The sequence below is a fragment of the Festucalex cinctus genome, chromosome 3 (assembly GCF_051991245.1).
Source record: "Festucalex cinctus isolate MCC-2025b chromosome 3, RoL_Fcin_1.0, whole genome shotgun sequence".
NCBI classification, from domain to species: Eukaryota; Metazoa; Chordata; class Actinopteri; order Syngnathiformes; family Syngnathidae; genus Festucalex; species Festucalex cinctus.
Window position 1 is genome coordinate 22,671,817 of NC_135413.1, and position 18,743 is coordinate 22,690,559.

The 18,743-nt window shown below is 39.7% G+C and overlaps 1 protein-coding gene across 4 annotated transcripts in view; it reads right to left on the reverse strand.

The window, feature by feature from the left end:
* smad3b (SMAD family member 3b) overlaps nucleotides 1-18,743 on the reverse strand; it is a 141,747-nt gene that overhangs the window by 2,300 nt on the left and 120,704 nt on the right. For 3 of the 4 annotated variants that reach the window (XM_077516761.1, XM_077516762.1, XM_077516759.1), the window contains 9 exons: nucleotides 7,447-7,508; nucleotides 5,387-5,859; nucleotides 3,835-4,028; nucleotides 3,612-3,746; nucleotides 2,725-2,799; nucleotides 2,597-2,647; nucleotides 1,480-1,692; nucleotides 762-899; nucleotides 266-410 (listed from right to left, as the gene is read on the reverse strand). In XM_077516761.1, coding sequence (XP_077372887.1) covers nucleotides 266-410; nucleotides 762-899; nucleotides 1,480-1,692; nucleotides 2,597-2,647; nucleotides 2,725-2,799; nucleotides 3,612-3,746; nucleotides 3,835-4,028; nucleotides 5,387-5,589 — 1,154 coding nt within the window. In that variant the 5' untranslated portion in view covers nucleotides 5,590-5,859; nucleotides 7,447-7,508. The remainder of the gene's footprint in view (nucleotides 1-265; nucleotides 411-761; nucleotides 900-1,479; nucleotides 1,693-2,596; nucleotides 2,648-2,724; nucleotides 2,800-3,611; nucleotides 3,747-3,834; nucleotides 4,029-5,386; nucleotides 5,860-7,446; nucleotides 7,509-18,743) is intronic. The other variant, XM_077516760.1, reaches the window with a different exon arrangement.

Genomic DNA, 18,743 nt, shown 5'->3' on the forward strand with positions numbered 1-18,743 from the left:
AACATTCCTTCACCGTTACTCAACCGGCTCATGCTTGCTCTGAGCAACCCCCCCCCCGTCCAGCTTCCTTCCTCAGTGTGCTTATGATCCCGAGCAACACCTTTTCTTAACTCAGCCAAGAAAGTTGACCCAAAGTGCAATGATGCACACGCCGAGGAAAACGAGGCTGTGACAACAAAGACGACCACATACAAGTACAGTGTGATTCCTCCTTAAAAAGTAGAAGACGACGTGAGGAGGGCAAGCTTAACGACTGTCAATTTACCTGTACTCGGCGCCCCATCCTTTGACAAAACTCATGCGAATGGTGCACATCCTGGTGAGCTGGTAAACCGCCTCGAAGCCCTGGTTGACGGACTGGGCAAGAAGAGCGGCAAACTCCTGGTTGTTGAAGATCTTCAAGTTACAACCTGACAAAGAGGAGTGATGTCAACAGTCATTCTCAAGCAGAGCTCTGAAATGATCAGGTGGGCCACAGGAAATGACGTTATCTCATTTGATTGGTTGAAAAATTATTTACTGTTTCGTCATTAACAAAATTTATTGACAGACAATTAAATGCTCTTCAAGGAGATGACAAGGTCGAATCTGCTAGTTGCCATTCATAAAACAGAGTAACACCTTTTGGTTACAATGTAATTGGCCCTGATTTCAAGCCAAGTAAGTACATTTCCGAACAAATAGCAAACAAAAATGTCTGTTACGTTAGAAATGTAATCATCATGAACATTTATTTCTATCCTTCCTGTGTGTGCGCACACCTGGAGGGATCTTGCAGACAGTAGCGGGATGCCAGCCGTAGCGCTGGTTGCAATTCGGACTCTGGACAAAGATGGCGCTGTCACTGAGACACTCAGCAAACACTTCCCCTCCAATGTAGTACAATCTAACACCCCGTCCTGAAAAGGTAATAGAGAGAACTTTTATTTTCATTATATGCTATCGCCATAAATACAAAAAAAAACAAAAAAAAAACGTCGAATCAGTACCTATCAAATGTGGACATTATTTGGACTTTTTAAAAATGTATTATTGTTGGCCTCACTAGATTGTTTTCTGAGTGGATCAGGTAGGGTACAAAATCCAGCCGTTTATCCATCTCAGGGGGCGGCCATTTTTCCACTTGCTGTCGACTTTAGATGACATCACAGTTTCTCATGTCAAAGGTAACAACCAATCACAGTTCAGCTTCAGAAAATAGGTGAGCTATGATTGGTCATTGCCTGAGCTGAGCAACTGTGATGTCATCTTTAGTCGTCAGCAAGTGGCAAAATGGCCACCCCGAGATGGATAAAAACGGCTGCATTTTGCTGTATCACTCATATTCCAGAAATAATAATAATAATCAGAATGTCATGTTTAAACTAGTGAGGTCACATACAACACATTATTGTCAAGAAATGTTTAAGGTTGACTTCCACTTGAACTCAACTCCAAAAATCAAACATCATGAGACACGACATCCCAGACGACAATTACCTATATGTCTGCGTGTGAGCTCGACAGCGGAATTGCGGTTTACGTTGGACAACAGGCCCAGACAGAAGCGCTCGGAGTTGGAGGGGTCAGTGAAGCCGTCGACCGTGAGCGAGGGCTGAGACGCGTGGAAGGTCTCTCCGACGCGCTGGTTGAGCTCGTAGTAGGAGATGGAACACCAGAAGGCGGACTCGCAGTACGTCACAGGTTGTAGGTCTGTTGGGATGAAAGCCAAGTGGTTAGACGTCAACATGACCAAAGTAAAACAATTGAGGTTAGGATTTAATCGTGACGATGCGCGCCACAGATAATGGTTGCCTTTGATCTTTTTCCTTCAGTTCTTTCTCACGACTCCAGTCGGGAAGGCCGAGACATGACGTCACTTATTTTATTTTATTTTTTAAACATTGACCTCTTTGTGGCTTTGCACATAGATTGAATAACCTGGCAACCGGATATTACCATGATTACATTATCTGGAGCTGTCTGTACCTGACCTCCCTTGCAGACTTGAACACGACAGACAATGACCCCCATTTATACCACAATTACTCCGGTATACTGGCTTAAGGCTTAGCCTCCCAAACGTCACTTTTCATAGTAGCTGGTGAGCAAGCAACAATGGCCAAACCTCTACTATTACAACTCAAAATGGTACATTAAAATTGATTCTTTGTACAAAATGTTTCACCCTGGGATGACACCTTTCTTTTTGATATTTTGTTAAACACTCTTTCTTCAATAGTGAGCGTGGGCGTTGCTTTATTCAAGTCCCAGGTGTTTATTTGAATGGAGGATCTGTTTGAGAGTCTCATGGGTTGGCTTGTTTAAAGAATCAAGTTATTTTCAGCAAGACCTCAGGCTTTGTGTGCAACTTAAGAGACATTTGTGTTTCTTCTCCTTTCATTTGACTATTTTGCTGCTATGATGTCACACTATTTACATGCACGATCCCAAGCTATATAAATCAGTATGTAGTGTACCAAACCATGACAATGGGAACTCAACCGTACCGCATGGTGGAAATGCGGCCTTAGTAAAAGGTCATTGCCTAGTAGGAGTACTTGTTTTGGAGGAAAAAAAGGCAGATCTATTTACCGGTAAAGATCTGGATTCTTACCAAGATTATTGTTTGTGGGTGACACAGGATTGGGCGATAGGCTGGGTGAACCTAAAATACACAACAACAAACTGAGTCCAACTACAGATTTTAAGTTTGGGCTGAAGTTGTGTATCCAGTGGACTCACCTGTGTCCATGCTGTGGTTAAGTTGGTGATCACTCGTCTCGCCATCCTCACTCAGGTACCCTGGTGGGGGGGTTTCTGGAAATGGTCACAAAAATAAATACATCAACTATAGCGTCCTTGGATGCAGTGCTATAAAATGTCAAGTTATTATTATTAATGACATATTTCACACCCATGTGGCACATTTCCTTATGGTGAAACATTTTATTCTATTAAAGAGGAAGTCAACCCCCACAAAAACGTCTTGAGAATAATATGTTCTATAGAGCTCCACTAGTCTAAATACGGTATTCTGATTAATATTACATTTTTGGAATATGAGTTAATTTAAACAGTAAAATCCAGTAATTTTTAATCAATATCAGGAGGCAGCCATTTTGCCACTTGCTGTTTATTGAAAATGACATCACAGTTGTTCTGGTTCAGTAACAACCAATCACAGCTCAGCTTTTGAAAACAGGTGCACTGTGATTGGCCGTTGCCTGAGCAACTGTGATGTCATCTTCAGTCGACAGCAAGTGGCAAAATGGTTGCCCCCTGAGATGGATAAAAACCAGATAGATTTTGCTGCATAACCCATGTTCCACAAATGTAGTATTAATCAGAATGTCATGTTTAGATTAGTGAAGTCACATATAACACATTATTGTCAAGAAATGTTTACAGTTGACTTCCACTTTAAACCATTTTGAAACAGAGTAGAGGGGAAAATCGATTAAACAAAATCTGGAATCCTGAACTTCTATCTCATATTCATCTTATGATCTGAAACCCAAATGCCTTCAGTATACAACAAAAGCAAAAGAATTGACCTCTGTAGGAGACTGTACTTTTATAGCTTACATGTTTTCATTCCTTTGTGTACAATGAATAGACTTGCTTCTCACCAGGTATGTAGTTACTCTGTGGCTCAATGCCAGCAGGGAAGTTTGTGTTTTCAGGGACGGAGGGACTATAGTCATCCAGTGGTGGGAATTCTGCTGGGATGTCTGTATGTCGTGGAACTAGAACAGGTGGCAGAACTGGAGAAACAGTTATTTCCAATTCATCAGGTGGCACTTTTGCTTTTTGAATAGTTACTTGAACTGTGTCATAGCAAGCTGCACTCACTCGGCGTCTCCACCCTCTGGTAGTGATAGGGGTTCACGCACACTTCCTCTTTCTTTGTGTGGAAGGCGTATTCACACTGGTCGACGGCCCGCAGCTCGTGGTGCGACTGCAGGTCGGGCCAGCGCCACAGGCGGCAGTAGATCACGTGAGGGAGACCTTTTTTGTGTGACACCTGGAGTCGACCGTCTAATGATCTGAAACAACAAAGAGTGTGATGGTACATTTCAATATTTGGAACTTCACCATATCAGCTTCGGTCATATTTGTTGAATTTCCTTATCACCCCTCTGAATTCCTATTAGCGTTTCCAATGTTATGGGGATAAAGCTTCTTTATAATATCGAAACAACTCAAAGCTTTTGAATAATATCCGTTACAATATGATTGAATGCACTGGGGTTACTCTTGCCTCTAGACATGCGGTCAACCATGCTACTACTGCGCATCATGATTATCAATTGTGGTTGTGAAATGGAAATTAGAACAAATCTGTTCCTTGGTTCGTTTACGTAGCAGCTTTTTAACTGAGTGTCAAAAAGTGAAATGCATAGACCACAAGTCCATCAATTATCACCAAAGATGGATGAGATTGACTTCCATTGTACATTGTATGAGTTGACATTTAAGAACAAACAGTCCACATGACATGAAATAATCATTTCTGGTAAGTACTAAACAACACAGGTGGGAAAACTAAGAATTTCACAAGCTAGATGCAAGACGGTTAAACACGACATGCGACACTTTTAGCCTCAGTTACTTCATGTACTGACAAGCCCTTTTTCCCCCACATTAGAGGGAAATGAATACTGAACGTTTGTCATGTCTGCAGCAGGCAGCTGTTATTCTCTAAACCTGTAGCATCGGACCCACAATCCAAACAGTGGCCCACACCCTTCCCACAGCCTGGGGAGCATTCCAAGCCAAAAAAAGCTATTTTAATGTCCGCTACCACCCACATTCTGAGGGAGGTGTACAACAGAGGGGGATTCCCAGTTTGGAGTCCTAAGAGTAGACATAAAAACCTGTCACTCACAATTGTGAAAGACTTTAATTATGCATCCATCCATTTTTACATCACTTATCCTCACAAGGCACTCAATCAAGTGCTCACACGTCACTATTAGTGTGGTTCCATCTTTCCCCAACTACACAAAGTCCACTGTAAACATCCCCTGAATCATACTTTTGTCTACCTCTTATGCAACACAAAACAATTTACAGTGTTTTTACTAGCGCATTACTAGTGCACACCACACACATTTACAATTCACACCTGCAAAGCACTCAATTCGAGCAATTTACCTTGTATGCATATAAGCTGGTAGGTTAAACTGAGCATTATTTTTTTATGGCCAAAAGATATTATCTCGAATACTAAAACGTCATCCCATGAAAACGAAGTGCCCCGAATCCACTTAAGTCCATGTAAACCTAGTAACATTTTTCTAAATTGTGATATTAGCAATGCCAAAGCTAACAAGCTAGCGACTGGACAGACGCTAGCTGTCATTAGCGCTAACTCAGCTAAGCTAGCGCTCGGTTTCCTTACCGTGGGATAGTTAAACATTTGGTGTTGACGTTCTGTGTCGTGATGGCCTTTTCCAACTCGTCCAACTGTCCGGTCTTTTTCAACTTCTTCACCAGACTTTTCACAGCCTTTTCGCACCATTTCTCCTCTTGGCCGTTCTGCTCCCCTTTCTTCCAGCCGAGAAGCCTCTTCACTATGGGAGGCGTAAACGGTAATATGGACATTTTAAATGGCGAAATTAATCAACACTGATTTAATTTCAAGTTTTCGATCCAGGGTTAAACGAATCCCTGCCAGCTTCCTTTCGTCCGGTGGGCCAGTCAGCTCAATCGTCCGCTAGACTGGACTTTCCCGGGCACACGGATGGCAGGTAGCCGGGGAGGGGCTCACGCTCTCGTCTGTCGGCTCAAGTTGATGGAGTGTCGGGCAGGGAAGAGCAGAACATCCGCCTGTCTGTCTGCCCCTCCTCCTCCATCAGCTGCTCATCCCTCCACCTGCACCCAACAGCCAACACATAAACACATACGGATATCTGTTCATAATATAAACACATAGGTATAACTGTTTATAATATACGATAAATAAATTAAATAAATAAAGAAATATTTTTTATTATTAATAAATAAAAAAACTAAAACTATGTTGTTGTTTTTTTACTGCTAATATAAAATAAATGTATAATATATTTTACGAACCCAAACCATTGTGTACTGCATTGACATTAGAGCTGTCAAAATTAATCGACAAGTAATCGATTATCAAATTAATTGACAACTATGTAATGAGTAATTGGTTGGAGCCATTATTAAATCAAAATTGTCCAAATCCTCTGATTTCAGCATATCAATGGTAATTGTTCACTGATTTCTGTAGTCTGTCACGAAAGAAGACGATCTTCTGTGTTTAATCAAAATAAGACATTTGCAATCTGGTTTTTACTTTGGAAAACAATGACCGAACACCGGCGGTAACAAAGTACATCAAGCCCCCTTGTTTAAAATCACTTTACTAATACAAAGTACGAAATAAATATCAATCACTGGTTAATGAACAGTAATCGGAAAATAATACTTTTGTAATACACTTTAATGCAAAATTAAAATTAATCTGATTAGTTGATTAATCGATTGAATAATCGATAGATCAATTGATTCTAAAAATAATCAATAGTGACAGCACTAATTGACTTCACGACTGAGTAAATAATATTGAGTAATATGAAAGTATCAGTTTATAACCATACATTCTCAGCAGAACTGTTCCTTTTATTTATTTTTCTAATTTTAATTTTTTTTAAATAATTTTTGGACCATTTGAGTGAAAATTGATAACTTCACGCAGCACACTGGTGTACACATCACAGTCTTCAACTTGTGAACCCCAACTGGTGCTCCCCCATGCAAATTAACCTTTGGTTCACTTAAAATCAGAAATTCGAAACATGTTAAATGTTACATACAAGCACAAATTTTTGAGGAAATTAGTACTGGTACTCTACTGGATGCTACGAGTATAATCCATTTCCCGCATCTCGTTGCTATGACGGGGAGGCGGGCAACGGGAGTCGGACAGCTGGTGTGGAGAGATGCTGCGTGTGTCCTTGTGAGTGGATTTTAGTGGGGGTTGTGTGAGACTGGGGGGCAGATGGGCCACAGCGGGCCCAGAAAAGGTCTTATGGAGCGAGTGAGGAATGATTTGGGACAAAAGGCCAGGCGGCTGTGTGAATAAGTAATGAGTGCACACAATCATATGTGTAACAATGGCATTGTAATGGAGCATTCAAGGGCAACGTGGGAAACAAGGAGCATGTGATCAGCTGGGCTGCTGTCATAACAATATTTTGACAAAGATCTACATTTGTGTTTCTTTGATCAAGTCTTAATTCAAATGAAACTAATTGCTATTTGCTTCTGTTCATTAAAAAACAAACAAACAAAAAACACACTGTAATTCCTTCCACATGGTCATGTCCCCCACTAACTACTGGCACCCCACCATCACCAGATATTGTATCGTCAGATATTGTACTGTCTAACTCACACCTTTATCCGTGTAATCCTTATACCGCCCCTCAAACATACCTCATGAGTTGATTACTGCTTGGAGGGTAAATTCTCAGCAGACATCACCATGTCGATGACTCCTTTAAATAAACACATGCAGGGCACACGCAGTTGAGTAAATAAGCACTCCTGGCCACTATTTGAGCAAATAGAGTAAGCAGTTTTATTTTAACATAGCATTTGAGTGCCATTTATTTGCTGTACAGCAGGGATCATCAAACATTTGGAAACTTAGAGCTACTTCTTGAAGTGTTTATATTTTCAAATATACACCTCTACAACATTCCTAGGAAATCACAATGTCCCACTGATCTCTGTTTAGCCCTGTTGTGCATGAACACGTTGTTGCTGATAACAGTTCCTCCACTTTTGGTTGGCCTGTTTTTTGTTTGTTTGTTTGTTTGTTTTTACAGTTGAAAACAAACCTACACCTAAACTTCTCACTGTAGTTTAATCTGTTATTTTTGTTGGAGTTAAAAACAACAACATGAGATGATTTTTGATTGAATAGTTCCCCTTCCATCATGTACACTTACGAATCCGTACACACATTTACTTTGTAGGCTACATACACTTCTTTGCATTACTGCCATCTAGTGGCTTTTGTGTAGCATTACTAGTTGTGTTTACTTATACTGTAGACGTAAAAAACAAAACAAAACAAAAACACAACTAAATGTGAACAATCGTGTGTTTGTAAACTTAAATATAAAAATACTTTAATACTTAAACTTAAATATACTAAAATATATAATATTATAATATTTGTTTTTATTTATTTTTGAATATTTGCATTTACACACATAACATACTCAGTACTCAGGTGAATTCGTTCACATCACATTTGCATGATCTCATTGTTGTCACTGAAGTCACAATGACCACTGCAGTCACAATTTCTGTTTTTTAATAACAGTGCAGTAAATTAACGTCACCCCCCACCCCCACCCTCCCCCCTTTCTTTCTGCCTTTGGTTAATATTTATTTTGATTTGATCAATAAATCAAGGCGTCAGATTTATAGACTCTTCCATAAGCTCAATTTACATGTTTATTGCGTACAATGGTCCATAACAGAATTAAGTTGAATCAGAGGATTTGCAAAAATATCTGCCCATCTTACATATGGATGGGATGCAGCACTTGGCCATGACTCATTAACTCCTCCCTCGGGCTAAATGGCTGCATGTTTGGTGTACACGCCTCTATTCACAAATGGCATGTTCACAGCATTTATTGAGCGTCTTCATCCCTATACCTACTCCTACTTTCCCAAAATTAATTTCTACCTCTTTAACACCCTTCACTAAAACTCATAGAAAAGTTGTCATCTTCTGCAATCTGCCGCACACGCTCGATCACACTCCACCTCAAAAACTAATGATTGTGAAATTAGTTTCCGAGCAATCAGAAAGCTCCCCCGCTAAGAGCCACTGTATCCATATGCATGAAATTGCCTGTGCTAATACGTGCTATGAATGGTGGGTAATGCAGTGAATAATTCTGACTGCACGTTGTAACGTCGGCTTCTATTAGGTTGTGATAGTTGCAGCCCTTTGGCAATATGCTTGTGAATAGCCATGTATGGATAATTAATCCTTGCTCTTGAACATTAAAACTTGCTTATTTCAGACAGCTTCAGGCACTGGAGGCGCTTATTGGCGTCTCTCTTTTTTTATGCGGTTCTCTGATAATGGCTTCTCATTAGTATCGAAGCAACTGTAAACGTGTAGATTTCTTGTACTTTATCTTCATGTAAATTAAATGCGTTTTGCTCCTTTCATGAAGAATGAAGATAGATCATGAAAACATTGTGATATTTCAGTTGTGTGATTGTTTTCTTTACTCAAATTTGGCCCCTCTCTAAACTAGTACATGAAGCTTTGTTTAAGTCTTTCGTCGTTCATTTAAACGAGCTGTGTTGTAAGCACATCTCTTGCATTCTTTCCACTACCACAAGATGTCGCCAATGCCCTGTTAAAATTTAGCACGGGTGGAAGTTATTTTAAAGGAATACTTTACTTATTTAGCCATTTTTGGTAGTCAAACATGAATATTTTGCCTATAATAAATTTGATATTTTCATTATATTTCATGTACAATTAGTACGTTTAACAGCACATTTTGCATCTTGCTGTCGACTGAAAATGACATCACAAGGGCTCAGTTAACCAATCACAGCTCAGCTTGTGAATGTCACATGACCAAACCAAGAAAACAGGTGAGCTGTGATTGGTTATCTGAGCCCTTGTGATGTCATTTTCAGTCGACAGCAAGTTGCAAAATGTGTTTTTTAAAGGTACTAATTGTACGTGAAGAATAATGAAACTATCAAATTAATTATAGACAAAATAGTAACGTTTTTATTGCTATAATGGGCTAAATAAGTGAAGTATCCCTTTAAGATGAGTTCAAGATCATATTGTGTTGGGATCATTGTTTGTGGTATATTTACAGTTGAAACTATTATAAGTGCAACACTAAACTATGATTTTCTTCATACTTGTATGACAGTTAAGAATGTAAAATGTTACTTAAAAAATTGTATAGTTAAATGAGTTCATTCATCTATCTATCTATCTATCTATCTATCTATCTATCTATCTATCTATCTACAGCCCCATCAGAAATCTGTGTACCGCGAGTTAAACCGCAAAACTCTAAATCTATAACACACTTATGTTTTATCGCCCTACCGTCCCTTGTAAAGTCTTGCGTCCTATCATCTTAAGGAGGCATAGGAAATGAGTTTAATGTGGTTTAGCAGAGGATTTAATGTGGCTCCAGGAAAGGAAAAGAAAGCAATCAAGCTTGTTGCATCATGTATCTATTATGCATTGAGTGGTCAATGTTTGCACGATCAGCAGAATTTAGGGCCAGAAAGAGACCCAATATAGATCCCTTCATAGTAGTGCTAAGCATTGACGGATTTTCATTGCCAGAATTGACATATATCTCCTCGAAATTTCTTGTGACAAGCAAACAAGAATTGTGGGAAGACGCAAATAGAAAAAACGTGCAGCCGGATGACTTTGCTTCATTAAATACACAGCATAGCTGTGATGCCTGTGCTCTTTCAAATCCATATGTGAACCATTTGCACCCCCTCCCCTCTTAAAACCTCTGGCTCATTAGTGTTGCCTTTATGACATGTGGCTTTACCTAAATGCTGTGGATTTTTCCACTCTGCTTCCAGGCCCACTCTCATGCTTAAAGGAGGGGTTGCAGGGACGCTTTCTTGTTTCGGCAGCATTCTTCGAACAACTCACTTTAAAAACAAAACAAGAAGTATTTGTACTTTGATAAAATATAATAAAATAGAGTTTAGTTCAAGTATTGTGAACGTATAGTAGTACTAGTACGTATAGTGTAGTTGACAATTAAATTTTCAAACATCCGGGCATTTCTGAAATTCCTCAATGCAACGCAATGCAAATGTTTATGGTGAAATAACGTGAAGAGGTTTACGGTGCTTACGGTGAAAACAAACGGCATACAAACCACACAAATTGTGATAGTAGTCAGATATCTCGTCTCATTTTTAGTATTATTATTATTATTATTATTATTATTATTATTATTATTATTATTATTATTATTATTACTTGAGACGCCATCTCGGAATTGTGATTGGCCAAGTATAATAGTAAAATAAAGTAAAAATGTAATGCATTTTATTCTATTTATCCGGGACAATAATATATTACAATAAAATGTGTATACTGTCCCGCCACCCTTGTAAGGAAAAAGCTGTCAAGAAAATGGATGGTTGGATGGATGTGTATACTTTAATCTGTAAAGTTGACTTTGGGGACTCATTCTCACAAGGCAGTACACAAAGAGTACACTAGATGGCAGTGTAACATTTGTTTGAATACTTTATTTAGCCGTATAATGTATGGCGTTGAAGTGCACTATATTTTGGTCAACAAAAAGAACAGTGCGTTTTGATGCAAAGTACAGATTTAGCATGGAGCAAACAACACGCTCCTTTACGAGAGTTACTCCCCCCGTATTTATCCATTATGTGGGAAATCATATCCTGTGAAAGACCAGCAAGTTTGTGCTTTGAACTCGCTCGCATTTTTTTTTTCCCTCTCTCAACTTCGCTCTTTAGGAGAAATGAGGCTGAGCCGCCTGACGCAGAACTTCCCATCAGCCACCCTCAACCCTGCACACATGTTTCTGATAGACCTCCACAAACCCCAGTAATCTGAGGGCAGCTCATTCAGAGGAGAAGGGGGTGGGGTTTCGGTGGGTTGAGAAGGAAAAGGAGGAGAAAAAGGAGGGAACTAGAAAGATGAGTGGGAGCAAAGCAAAGAAAAAATACATAATTTTCAAGGGAACTGAGCTATGTTTTGCTATCAACTGCAAAGTCCACTTCTCAGTTTATAATGTGTTCATCTTTGACACCGTCACTGTTTGTGTAGTGTTTTAGTTTGTATAACTGCACCGTATCATACTGAGAGCTGTTTCGAACATGTCCCTCTCATGTAATCCATCCAAGATGAAGTTTACTCAAGATGATTTTGGGTAAGAGACGGCACACACCCACGACTGGTCGTTTCTTCCCTCTCTCGTCGGAAGCTATGCAGCATTATGTTGCCTCAAGATTAAAAGCCCGTTTTGTTTTGTTTTTAAACACAAAAACAAGTACAAAAAGTTATGTTAGATACATTTGAGTAAACCTGTTTTGTTAAAAATGGCTGTAATTCTTCAGTTTAAAAAAAGATGCGTATAAGAGCAAGTTTATACTTCCTCTTACCTGCTTTTCAGCATGTGAAAGTGTGTCTGCTTTGCTTTAACTCTAATCTGCCTTTTCTATGCAAAAATGTTGCTTAAAATATTACCTGTAGGAATTACTGTAAATACTTCTCAGACCACTCAGGGTTTTCTCAGGAACCGTCGGTGGTCTCATTTTGAGAAAAACTGAGGACACAACACTCAGTCAGAAAAAAAAACAAACCCAAAAAACTTGATTTCCAACCTCCCAAAGAGTAGCGAGTGTAAACAAAACAGTAAGTGGAGCTATTTTAAGTTGTAAGTGAACATCAGAAGTGTTGAGGTCAGAGAAGAAAGGGGGTGCATTCTTAAAGGTGGGCCACGAGGAAGAGGATTAACTGTGAAATCCAAAACAGCCACAGCAGGAATAAGTCACTGGAAAAAAAAAAGAAGTTACTATGTTCTCCTATGAGGCAGTCAAACTGGCGTAACCCCCAAATGAGGTGAGCAAATGTCAACAGTCAGTTGAAATTAAGACGGTCAATTGATATATAACATCAGCACATTGAATAGTAAACCCCTTGATTAGTAGTTGACAACAATTTAATGCATGTAATCACACGTACAGTCCTTCTCAGGCCATAACCGTGTTTTAGTGGAATTGATTGTCGTAAAATTAGCTAAAATAAGCAGAAACAGTTCACATAGTTATTGTGAAGATCGATGACGGTAAAAGCAGTTTCAAATGTGAGTGAAGAAACAGCAGTGAAGCAAAATGAGAACATACACGCAGTTTCAGGCCAGTCACAACATTAAGGTGGAACGTGATGCAACTTAGCAAAGGACAGAGTGACGGTGCAAACACGCGCACACACCCAAACAACAAAAACAAGACACAGTCGCCCCGAGGAAGGAAATAAAGTTAAGTGTGTTGTCATGAGTGCGTGACGCCGGCGGAGCCTCACGACCACGCTTGGAGGCCTCCGGGGCTTGTTTAGCTGACCTCAGTGAAAGCAAACCTCATGACAGAAGGTCTGCCATTGTGAGTGTGTGCGTGAGTGCGCGCGTGCGTGCGTGTGTGTGCCCGCACCGCTCTGGAGCCAGACGGTCTGCCGGCCGCCAGCTTTGCTTGCTTATAACGGCTGAGAACATCCGATCCCCTCGGGGAGGACGGGAGGGGAGGGCGGAGAGGCGAGGCTACTGCTTACCACTCTGCTCTCCGTCTTTATCTTGGCTATTTAGACAAAGAACAAGCATTAGGCCGGTCATCAGCTACTTGGTTTATTATGCATGGCTATGACTGTCTTTGCATGTACAGTAGCATGAAAAGGGAACGCCAAAGAAGGGTTGTTTGAATCGGGCCGTTTTGAAGTGAAAATGGACAGAAACTCATTTTGGTCATTTGTTTACATGGCAAGAGGCTATAGTAGCCGATTAAAACGTAAACGTTTGAAAAGTGGATGTTTTTGAAAAGCACAATGTCATCCTTTCCATTCCAGCGCCTCAAGATAGGGGCTGAACAAACTAGTCGACGTAACCACTCCACACTGACGTTTTGTTAACGCTCCAAGGTAGCTAATTGCTAATCACGTTTTATCATACAATCAGTTAGTTTACGACTTTTGACTCATTTGCTACTGCCACTATATTTCTCTGTGGAGCAGCAAAACGTCCGAGTGACCATGCAATAAAGTCTCCATATGTCTGCGCAGGTCAGAAAGTACGAAAAATAAGCATGTTGTGGATGAGCGTAGCGGTTAGCATCGTGTCACTGGTGTTGGCTAACTCGCTAGTCTTTAAAGATTCGCACCAGCGTGAGGCAGACATGCTAAACACTAATTCACCTTGCTGCCACATAGCCTACTTACAAAAAAATTGTCAGTAATTTCCAATTCAATGTAGATATTTATGTATTAACCTTCCCTGACTTCCCAAAGGGCTTTCCCTTGTCCTTGGAGGTCGTAGCATAAGATATGACTTCTTGATAGGCTTGTTGATGATATTATGTTAGTACTAATAGTGATCCTTTAAGTACTATTAAGTGGTAGTAAAGTACAGCAAAGCCCTACAGTTAGAATAATTGACACATCCTAAAAATGTTTATAATTGTATCAACAGTTTAAATAATAAATGCTGCATTTTGATCACCACCAACACAACAACATTGTGTTAACTTAGTTAGTTAGTTAGTTATCACTGAAGTAGTAGCACATGCTAACATCGTGATACTCATTGAAGTCAATGTTTCACATTTTACAGCTGGAACACATAACATCTGTCGCATCCGAGGCTGGAGTTCCACATTACAACAACAAGCCGTCGCTTCGTTGTAATGTAGGCTATTCCTAGCCTCAGATCTCCACATGTGTGATTTTAGGATGTTTTTATTCTGTTTTAAACAGGTGGTGGGAAAGAAAAGATGGATTCTTGAGAGCTAATTGTTGTATGATTATTTTTTGCTACAGGCAAAATATTATGTTCAGTGGTCTTTTTCTAAACAGGAGACAAGAAGTTGTGCCCATTGCTAGCTTAAATACGTCAACTAAGCCTGGCACACACATTGCATTGTTTTCAGTTGTTATTGCAGGTTCTTGTCAACTCGAATTGATTTTATAATGTTGTGAAACTTTTCAAAAACCCAATGTTAAAACCCACTGAATCCAATAACATATGTTGATTACTTTTGGATGAAAAATTTTTCACGTCTAGAGCAAGCAGAACATCCCAGTGTCAAAACATTTCATTGATGAACATGTCCCTTTCATCCTCCCCTTTACTTTAATTCCACTAACTTATTTATCATCCGGGGAGGAGGCTGTTGCTTTTTGTTCTGACAGAAACAAATGGTCCTTAATCAGCACCAGGCGCTGGTGTTTAACCATGACAGAACACTTCCACTCCCTCACAGAGCTTCTACACGCTCACTCTGGACAGCCAGCAGAAGCCTCCACATGTGGCCCTCGCCAAAGTGTTGGCCATTCATAAAAAAAATTAATATTTTTTATGCGAATAAAGTTGCATAACTCCCAGGGTGGAGTATTTCCCCCTCGACACTCTCGAGGGTCTCAAAATAGTACAATTTGTTTCCCTGTATGTAACGTAAGGTGGAAAGTAAACACGGTTGAGCCGGACAAGCATTCACGCGTCAGTGTGGGAACAGGCAGCCTTCTCTCTCCCTGACTACATGGAAAAAAAAAAAAAAAGTGGGTGGGGAACACTGGGCAAGAAGAGGACACGATGGTGTGCTGGAGGAGAAAATGTGAGCACAGTCAAGAAGGAGATTCATCGGACAAGAATGCTTCGTCGCGTCCTGCCAACATTAGAACCATACGAGCCAGGTCACAGCAACAAGACTGAGCGAAGGTTCAATATATTGTCGTTCACGTTAAGGCCAAGTCGGCGCGCACGCAAAACATATTTTACCGATCTCTATCCACATGAAAACACATATGCAGGTTGTCAATCTGAAATCAAGTAAGAGCAGTCTCGTCCAATGCGCCCTGTGGCGTTTTGCTTCATGAACAAAAAAGTCCAAATGTACACAAAATTATACGTTCAAAACATTGTTAGCATTTTTCCAGAAAACTGAAATTAATGGCAATTTTCCTATTCTTCCATTTTCTATTTCCTGATCATAAAACGGCCACAAGAGGGCGATCGATACCAGCATCACGAGTAGGGATGTGCCCCTGTCGTGTGCTGGAGGTTGGATCCCAAAGCGCAGACACAAATAAGGTTTTAACTATTTATTTAGATTAGACGAGACATTAGACGAGAAACAAAGAGTTGCAAAGAGAACAGAAAGTAATAATCTGGCAAAACACACACAATTCTCAGACTGCACCTACAGACAGTGAATCGATCTGATTGGTTGTAGCAAGTAAAGGACTAAAGAACGACATTACATGGGTCCAGACATCACCTAAAGGAATAAAGATTGACATTACATAGCCTAAAACTAGTTGAAACTAGATGATGGTTATAGATGGTTATATAAGTACAAAACAGACACTTGACCTCACGGTCGTGAACCCAACTTAACAGGTCAGGAACTCAAACTTAAGCCTGGCGTGACCCCAGACATGACAGTACCGAAGACGGTACTTTTTGTGGTATGGACCGATTTGGGTCGGTACTTCCGAGCACCGAGTTACGTAAAATCAAACTGTGTGTACCACTTTGTTGGGGGGTTAAAAAATAAATTAAAAAAATCCCCAGTCACCATGATTTGACAATTCTATCCATGACAAATATGATCTGTGATTAAAATAAATAAATAAATAAATAAATAAATAAATAAATCTGCCGTCTCTGAGAGAGATTAAATTAATCATATATGTTGGGGGGAGGGGGCGAATAGGTGACTCCACTAACGTGCCAAATGACCCCACATGTATGTATCAATGTCCTAGTTAGTCCAGTTAGTCATCCACTGCACTGATTGCCCTCAAGGCGTCATATGAGATCACCACTAACCACTAGAAAAAGTCCCATCTAATCCAATTGGTTTCATATTGAAAGTGAAATATCAAAGTTATCTGCTGCTAATCCATTTCATGACTCCACTTTGATGTAACCAAAACATTGCCTTCCCCGTCTCTTAAAGGCTTAATAGTCCGCCGGTTAGCTGTCACGCTTGGAGCCGTCATCTGCCGCCCAGATATCCCTCCGAGTGTATCCGGTAGCCATCTCGGCTCGACACGCTTACAACACGACGGCACGAGGCCCAAAACAAGCGTGCACATCTGGCGCCTCAGCTGGCCGCCAGCCACCGCGTTGTCTCCTCCTATATAGTGTATATCACAAGTATGTGTAAATGTACATTTCCATGCCTACACACCCTGGAGCGCATCTCATCGAGAGCTTCTTTGCATGGATGCGGGTCACCTCAAGTTGTCACATGTGCCATGCAGGTCGCTGCCGCAAACAAATATTCCACTGACGTCTTCAAGTGTGGTCAGGTGACACACTTGAAGAATGTTCTCTCAGCTATGACGTCACCCCCCATCTGGGAACAAAGTGAAATATCAACGTGCGAAATCTGCTTGATGATCTTTGTCAACAAATAATTACGCATCCATGTCTTGTGATGGACGACGCAGCTTGATTTGACATTAACTCATGACTAACAGGCTTGGTCTCCATGTTAACGAATGAGAAAAATGTATTTTAAAGGGGAAATCAACCCCAAAATCTTCATTACAATAATAAATTCTCCTAACATTAATATTGTGTTTATTGAATATTAATAAAGCGACAAAATCCACCTGTTTTTAATCCATCTTGGGGTGGCCATTTTGCCACTTGTTGACTGAAAAAGACAGACATTTGTTCAGGGCTCAGATAACGACCAATCACAACTCAGCTTGCGAATGTCAAATGACCAAACTTGAAAAATAGCTGAGCCGTGTCACTGGTTGTTATATGAGCCCTGAGCAAATGTGATGTCATTTTCAGTCAACATCCAGTGACAAAATGGCCGCCCCGTTAGATGGATTAAAAGAGATGGATTAAATAATTTGAATTATTAATTCATATTCCACCAACGCAATATTAATCAGAATGCCGTGCATAGACTAATGAGGATGTATAAAACTTCACCTTTAAAAAAAATACAATTTAATAGTTAAAATAAACAAAGAAATTGGTTTATGGTGAAGAGATATAAAACAATACACTGATTTTTTTTATTTATTTTTTTAATCTGTGATGAGGTTAACCGTGCACACATGCACATACACACCCCGTCACGCTCACACACAAAAATAGTTTCAAAGGTAATGGGCAACCAGTCAGTTAGCTAGCAAGGTGAAATAGCTATAACTAAAATTGAAAACATATGCGTTAATGAAAGAAAATAAAAATGCTTTAAAACAAGAAAACTGAAACTACATCTTAAATTTATAAAACTAACTAGAACTAATTATAATTAGCTTGTAATGAGAATGTCCGTCGTTTGAGAATTGTAGTTTACTTTATTAGGCTATACAATACTTTTAATTAACATTTTAATGAACCTGCATTTGTCAAATACTCCATATAGTAACAAAAAAAAAAAAACTATGAAAAATGCTAAACAAAATAATCAAAAGTAAAATGAAGCATTTTTGAAAAAAATAAAAATGAAAAACCTGCTCTAAAAACTAATTCAAGCTAACTGAATTTTAAAAACAAAACAACAACAAAGAGAGAATGAAATGAAAACTAACTGAAATGAAAAATCCAAAACTCTAACCCTGATAGCTAGCCGTTGCACCTTGGCTTTAATACTAGCAAAAGCTTGCTTCTCTCATTCCAATAAAAAAAAAAAAAGTCAGTGGTACTGTCTGACCTATAGCTAGAAAAACAAACATCAGCTATCACCTAACCTGTATGTACTTTACTTAAATGCAGCAAAAATGAGGCCTGGTAATAATAATGTGTTGGTAATGAGTTGCAGAAGTTCAGGAATTTGCCTCGGTTGGCCTATTTACACTCCCAATCCATATGACCGTAAGGTATAGCTCATGCTAGCTGCTTGAAACCTTTTTGAGTCAAAGTGGGGGTGCTACTGTATTTTTGTTGTTAAATTATTACATTTAAAGCAATGGTTTT